Source organism: Rhineura floridana, chromosome 9 (genome assembly GCF_030035675.1).
Source record: "Rhineura floridana isolate rRhiFlo1 chromosome 9, rRhiFlo1.hap2, whole genome shotgun sequence".
Classification (NCBI taxonomy): Eukaryota; Metazoa; Chordata; class Lepidosauria; order Squamata; family Rhineuridae; genus Rhineura; species Rhineura floridana.
In genome coordinates this window covers 4068284-4075375 of record NC_084488.1, presented here as the reverse complement: position 1 = coordinate 4075375, position 7092 = coordinate 4068284, and the positions used below count along the sequence as shown (strand labels likewise).

The window sequence follows — 7092 nt, the reverse complement described above, 5'->3', positions numbered from 1 at the left end:
TCTCAAACTCAGTATGTTGACGTAGATATATATTGCATTTAAGATCATTTAAAAAATGAAGGATTCTAGTCACTCCACTTATGATAACATAAACCCCTCTAGTTTTCCAATGATGATTGTTTTAAATGGCTATGATTGAAGAATTTGGATTATTGGTTCTCTGTGGTGGTGCATTTTTGTAAGAAAGAAAGGCAAAGCATCTCTAAACAGTCAAATCTTTCCTTTTAAATACAATCTGGAATTTACTCTGCATCTCTTGAATTGGGTTTATTTAGGCCACCAGTTTAAGCATTTTTTTCAACTTGTCACAACTAAACTTTGCATGGTGTTGACTGCTGAGATTCTACGACTTGCTGTGAACTTCGGTGAGTTCCTTGGTTACTACAGAGCTTCTACCAGTAATCCGCATGTACAAAATAATTTTTATTTCGGATGAGACCATGAGATTAAAACAAATATTAAATAGCTAAAAAGCTACATTTGTTGATGAACCACAACAGTTCCCTTGGTGAACTTTTCACCAAAGCTAGCTTCATAATGGGCCAATACTTCCTGTTGCAGAATGTCTAGATATTCATCTGGTCAAGATATTGCCACCACAATGATGCATAAAATACAATGCATCTTGCTTCGTAAAGAAAACATCTTCAGCCAATAACAGTCCAGGGTGACTTTAGCAGATTTCAGTCAATGCTACACCAACAACTAATAGGCTGGGGTTAGCTACCATACCAGTCCAAGAATAACAAAGAAAAGGAGCACATCACAAGGAAGAAGAGGATCCACACACGAAATCCAGCATTATTCTTGATTGCCTATAGAAAAAAAACCCTAATTATTTCCTTTAAAAAAGGTTAGATGTCACAATATCTAATACAGGCATAGGCAGTATCTGTTTCAGTTTGGGCCCAGAGCCTTGTATTTAGCAGGAGTTGTTAAAGTGAGGTCTTCAAATCTTTAGTTACACATGAATATGAAAGCCTGATGGATCAGGCTGACGGCCTATCTAGTCCAACATTGTATTCTCACAGTGGCCAACCGGATGTCTATGGGAAGCCTGAAAGCAAGAGTGCAACAGCACCACTTGACTGACATCTTTTAAGAATAGAACACACTGGGTGATACTGTTTGAGTTGCCTTGGCATAATCACCACATTTTAAAGAAAATAGGTGACCAAGAAATAGGAGGGTAAAATAAGAAATAACATTTTAATAACCGTGGGGTGGTTTGAAAATGCCCTCACCATTTTCAATACAAAATATATCCTTTTCTGACCAAAGATGAATTTGGGCTGGGGCTGGAGGAAGAGTTCTGTGTATTTTCAGCATGGTCAGTTTGAATTGAGAAAAAGTCAGCTGTGGAGGGTGCCTATCGGCTAGTACCTATGCCATCACTGAAAGTATTCTCTAAGCAGAGTTGCAATTATTTTTTAAAATGTTTAAGAAGACAAAGCGAGGAAAAACACGGGGGGTGGTACTAGAAAAAGTCATGGGTATAAGACAGACATTTATTGAACTTAAAACTATTCAACATATACATGTTTTAAATGATGCTTTTGTTCAGAAATAGTTATTGGCTGAGTGACAGTGAGAGGTTTATATTTGAGTGTGTGACTTTTGGCAGTTAGGGGAGAGTTAGTGTTGGATTGCTTGAGCTTGTTTAGGAGTAGAAAGTGTAAGGTCAACGTTGGCTTATTATTATGGATTTAGATGGTGGAAGGGTGGAGTTAGAGTAGGTATATTTTAGTTGGGTGGTCAGGCAGGATCTTAACCAGTTATAGAATACATAGTAACTTAAGTGAAGGAACGAAAAACCTGTTTTGAAACCATATGCTTATGAACACAAAGTAATCTTGCTCACTTAAAAAATCCAGATGTTCTTAAACAAATGTTGTATTTCACACACGTGCCTCATTCTTTGACTACACCAAAGGTTGATTCAGATACATGGTATCTGTGGTGGCAGCAAATACCTGAAAGGGTGTTATATTAGCAGGCTACAGGGGCTCAGCCCATAGCTGTGAACTTTAAAAAGACAAAGTATCAGAGGGTGAGTTGAAGCTTGTCTATTTACTTGAGCCATAATAGCAACAAAACTGAGGGAAGGAATCCCAAACACAGCATTGCTATACTGGGTGATGGAAAGAAGTATTAAAACCCATGCCCCCCTCTGCACAACAAGTAAAGTGAGTTAGCAAGAGGTGAGGGTGCAACAGTGCCCTCTACCTCCAAGCACTGCAAGTTGATTAAACATAGAAATGCCTTTTTAAAGACACATACTGGAAGAAAAGCAGTGAGATGGGAGTAGGAAGAACAATACATGTTGCCTGAATTGTAATCCCATGAGGTACACTGAATGCTTGGACGTTATCTGGTGAATAATTTTCAAAAGTGCAAATTTTGCTTTATGTGAAAATTGTTTGGCTTCCCACTAAGCATTTTCTTCCAAGAGCATGTCACTAAGATGGGAGCGACAGGGTTGTACAAATGTCTCTGCACATTGATTCCCCTCCTCTCTAGTGCTGTGCCACACCTTTCTCCCTTCCACCTATCAACAGAGGTGTGGGGAAGCACAACCATCCTTTCAGAAAGGTGTGGCACTGAAGTCTCCATTATATCTGCTCTAAAGTGCTGGGTTTAAATTGGGAAAGGATGAGTTTGCAGGGTTTGACTTGGCAGCTGGATGTGAAGTTATAATCTGCTGCAGCCCCAGCCAACCCAGTTAGTACAGGGTAGGGAGATGTTAAAATGTTGCATAATTACATGACTCTTCTTATTTTCTTTCAGTAGTGCTGTGAAGAGGGGGTTTAACCCACAAACCTTTCACAGCACTACAAGAACTAAGGCAGAGTGCTTGCTTGATCAGACCAGGCAGAGTTACCATAAAGGAAGGGATTTAAAGTGATCACTTCCCTAAACCTGTATCTCTCTACCTCTAGCCCAAATTGCTTTTGATCATCCAATGCCTTTTTTTTGTTGCAGTCACTTGAGAATACAGGAATCACTCAGTGGCACAGTTACCACAATTTCCCTTGACCCATAGCTGCCTCAGAACCCTTAATTACCACACATTTCCACATCTGCCCAAACATAATAGAGCACTGACTACAGTTCAATAGGGGGTGGGGCTTGCACTCGAGCCATTGCTTTCCTTCACCTATTCTTTTTGTTGCTTTAAAATGCTTCAATGGCTACTAATCATGATGGCCGGCAGTACGCTTCTGAACACCAGTTGCTGGGGAACACATGTGGGGAGAGTGCTGTTGCACTTATGTCCAGCTTGTAGGCTTCCCATAGGCATCTGGAAGGCTACTGTGAGAAGAGTGCTGGACCTGATGGGCCTCTGGCCTGATCCAGCAGGGCTTATGTTCTTACGTTTTAAGTATACTATTTTTAAAAGGTGGCCAGACACCCTAAAGGATGAGCGTCAGCAAGATCAAGCCACTGTTTGAGTTGAAGAAATTACAAATCTTGGGTCATACCCACAGTTGAAGAACCTTCTCTGATCACTGTTGAGCAGTTATGCCTATCTTTACCCCGAGCTTCCTATTTTACACACAAAACAATTGGGCTAGAAACATTTCTATTTGACAAAAGATTGTCTGGCTTTGTTGAAACATTGTGCATAAAACCAACAGAAGCTGCAAAACATTAATAGTAAAAAGTAAGCATGCTCAGATTATTACAATTTAACTTGCCTTATTTCAAGTACAAATTGCTGAAACCGTAAACAACTCAAGTGTTCGTGTAAATATGAGATGTTCTATTTCCCCATTGTTGCAGAGAAAGCAATTCCCCAGAGACCATGACATTTTTTGCCCAGGGTTGAGATTTGTTTACCTTAAGAACATGTTTAAAAGTGGCTTTATGAAGAGAGGACCATAATCATCTCTTACTACAAAGCAAAGCCCATCATTTACAAATCTCAATAGATCAAGACAGGGTCTACAATATTTCACTAGCAGAGATGTCAGTGTTCTCTCAAAATATGTTATAGGCACACTGCTACGGTGCTTTAGTCAAGATGTGTTTGATACAAAGCAAAAAAGGGGAAAATCATGACATATTACCTCTCTTATATCTTCATTTCCCTCCTTGATGTTCTCTGTTGCACCCACAACTAAGTGATGGATATTGTCAATTTCAGCTTCCTAAGAAATGAGTTAAAAGATGTAGGGTGAAAAATAGCCAATAATCAAACTATAGTATATGGGATGAAAGTAAAGGACCAAAAGCTATGAAAGAAAGTGGGCTGATGTCAGTTTCTGCTCACCCTAAGCCACTGAGGTCTGCACTAGGTGTAAAGGCACACACATAGCTACCACTATAAGCAGCATCTTCACACCACCTTATCCTCTCTCCCTTGGTACCAGCAGAAACGATGTAACTGTGTTAAGTCTTTCTCCACTTCTTCAAGTGGTAGCCAACAAAGGGAAATAGTTGCATGGAAACTATAACCAGTTAAGTATCCCTGGAGGTTAAACAGGGCTGCTCCTTTTTGGCACCAGTCATACTAAGTCCTAACAACCAGTCTTCACAACCAGTTTTCACAAATCTTCTGTTTCATTAAAGGAAAAAAAAAAGATACCAGAAGGATATGGACAAGATGCCGTCTATGAAACTCAACAGCCTCTTGAAAGATACTTCAGTATCAACACATATGCTTGGGAAATGCAAGAATGTTATACAAGGGAATAGTCTTAAGGGGGCATTCAATTCTTCTAATAAATATTAGCCTTACTAGAAACGAATACATGGCATTAAAGCTTTGAAAATGACCCTTTTTTCCATTTAAACTGCACTGAAAAGTTATCAGACCTTTCAGATCAAATGGTGGGGTTTTTTTTGGTCAATTTACAATATTCTTTGGGGTACATGACATTTTCTACAAGGTTTATTTTGGGAGGTCCCTATTAGCAATGGTGGCAGAGTGGCTTCTTTTTTCCCTTTTGCTTCCCAGTGCCTTCCTGCAATCATTTTGATTCCCCCACAGTGCACTGGGGCACAGCATTTTTAGAGGCATCACACTGAAAAAATGGTGGCTATTACAAATAATGCTGCAGGATCCATCCCCTCCCCCAATGCCCTTGTCCAAGGGATATCCCTGAAGGCCATTTGGATCACAAAAGCCCCCTTAGTTGCCATATAGTCCTTACAGAATTTACATTCTATTCCACTTACACTTTACCTGTGTGCCTCTTTGTGCTCAATCACCCATTTTGCCTCTGTCCTGTGACATTTTTACCTAGACAGTGGGAAAGGATTAGCATAAACGGGCCAACCAACCACTTCTCTGTGGTGTTTACCTGCTGTAAGACTTTTTCTGTAAATATCTCTTGAAGTCTAGATATTTCAACCACTTTTCCTTCAATTTGTCTATTTAAAAAAGCCAAAGAAGGTCATATAAGTACAAAAAAGTTATTTCTTATAGACTGAAGTAAATATAACAAGGAACATGACTTAAGAGAATGAAGAATTGCAAGCCAAGCAAAGTAGATAACCAAAAAACTATTTTAACTCAGCACATCGCCAGTTCATGGCTTCTACAGTAATTTCGAAGAGGGAAAAAAGTATCCCTATGCAGTAAAAAGTGGGCAAGATGACCAATTTCTGATTTGGTATAAAGCAGTGTTAGCGACAAAAGTGTATTGTTGTCTTTAGCAATAAACTAGCAAACATAAGAGTGCTTCAAATTGTGCAAAAGCTAATTAAATCACAGGGATTTTTTAACTCCACTTATCTAACCACACATTTATGAAAACAAACTTTTGAGATGATTTCTACATAAAGCAAGTGGATTAGGCACCACTTTGTATGGGCCTCAAGCAGAGGGTGCCTAGATCATAACAACATATGCAGGTCAGGCAAATGGGAGGGAGGGAACTGTACCTCACTTCATCAAATAGGCTGTTCATTTCACCAACAAGGCGCTGGTTTTCTTGTTCAAACTGGGAGGAGAAAGATAACAGGAGGCTCAAATATTTTAAGCAATTTACATTTCGATTCTTTCATTTTTAGTCACCCAACATTTATCACATTTTTTAATCCCACTTTTCCTTCATGGAGCTTAGAGGATTCTCATTTTATGCCAACCACACTCAAGAGATGGGTTAAGTGTAACAGACAGTGACTGGCCCCAGGCCTTAATGGCTGGACAGGAATATGGTCCAGATCTAGCAGTAACACTGTACTGGCTGTTTATATTGATCTGTGCACGTTTTACTTTATAAAACTCAAAAACATTATCTCCTTTCATTTTCCCACTGAAAAGACAAAACCAAAAATGGATACCTTTTGAGCTAATGTTGTTTAATTGTGTTTCAATGAAAGTGAATTATTCTGAGAATTGCCTCTACATCCAGTACAATTATTTATTATTATTATTTATTAGACTTTTATTCCGCCCGACTAGCAAAAGCTCTCTGGGCGGTGAACACAAGAAATACAATAAAAGACACAGTATGATACAACAAGGACATATAAAAATAAAACAATCTAAATCAATTACAACAAATTTAAAATTAAGTTAACTTAAATTAAAATTAAAATGAGAATGTCTCGGAAAACAGGAAGGTTTTAACTTGGCACCGGAAGGATAACAATGTCGGCACCAAGCGCACCTCCTCGGGGAGACTGTTCCAGAGTTCGGGGGCCACCACCGAGAAGGCCCTAGATCTTGTCATCACCCTCCGGGCCTCTCTGTGAGTCGGAACCCGGAGGAGGGCCTTCGTAGCAGAACGTAGTGTACGGGCCGGTTCGTATCGGGAGAGGCATTCCGACAGGTATCGTGGTCCCGCGCCGTATAGGGCTTTATAGGTTAATACCAACACTTTGAATCTGGCCCGGAAGCATATTGGTAGCCAGTGCAGGCGCGCCAGAACAGGTGTTATGTGCTCGGACTGCTTGGTCCTTGTTAACAATCTGGCCGCCACATTTTGCACTAGCTGTAGCTTCCAAACTGTCTTCAAAGGCAACCCTACGTAGAGCGCATTGCAGTAATCCAAACGCGAGGTTACCAGAGCATGTACAACTGATGTAAGGTCCTCCTTGCTCAAATAGGGACGTAGCTGGGCTACCAACCGAAGTTGGTAG

General features: G+C 40.0%; 1 protein-coding gene across 2 annotated transcripts in view; it reads right to left on the bottom strand.

Moving 5' to 3' along the window:
• Positions 1 to 12: 12 nt before the first annotated feature.
• Positions 13 to 7092, bottom strand: part of STX18 (syntaxin 18) — a 101792-nt gene continuing 94712 nt past the window's right edge. For both annotated transcript variants that reach the window (XM_061582864.1, XM_061582865.1), the window contains exons 9-12: positions 5890 to 5948; positions 5307 to 5376; positions 4071 to 4151; positions 13 to 815 (exon numbers count right to left, since the gene is read on the bottom strand). In XM_061582864.1, the coding sequence (XP_061438848.1) occupies positions 720 to 815; positions 4071 to 4151; positions 5307 to 5376; positions 5890 to 5948 (306 nt within the window). In that variant the 3' untranslated portion in view covers positions 13 to 719. The remainder of the gene's footprint in view (positions 816 to 4070; positions 4152 to 5306; positions 5377 to 5889; positions 5949 to 7092) is intronic.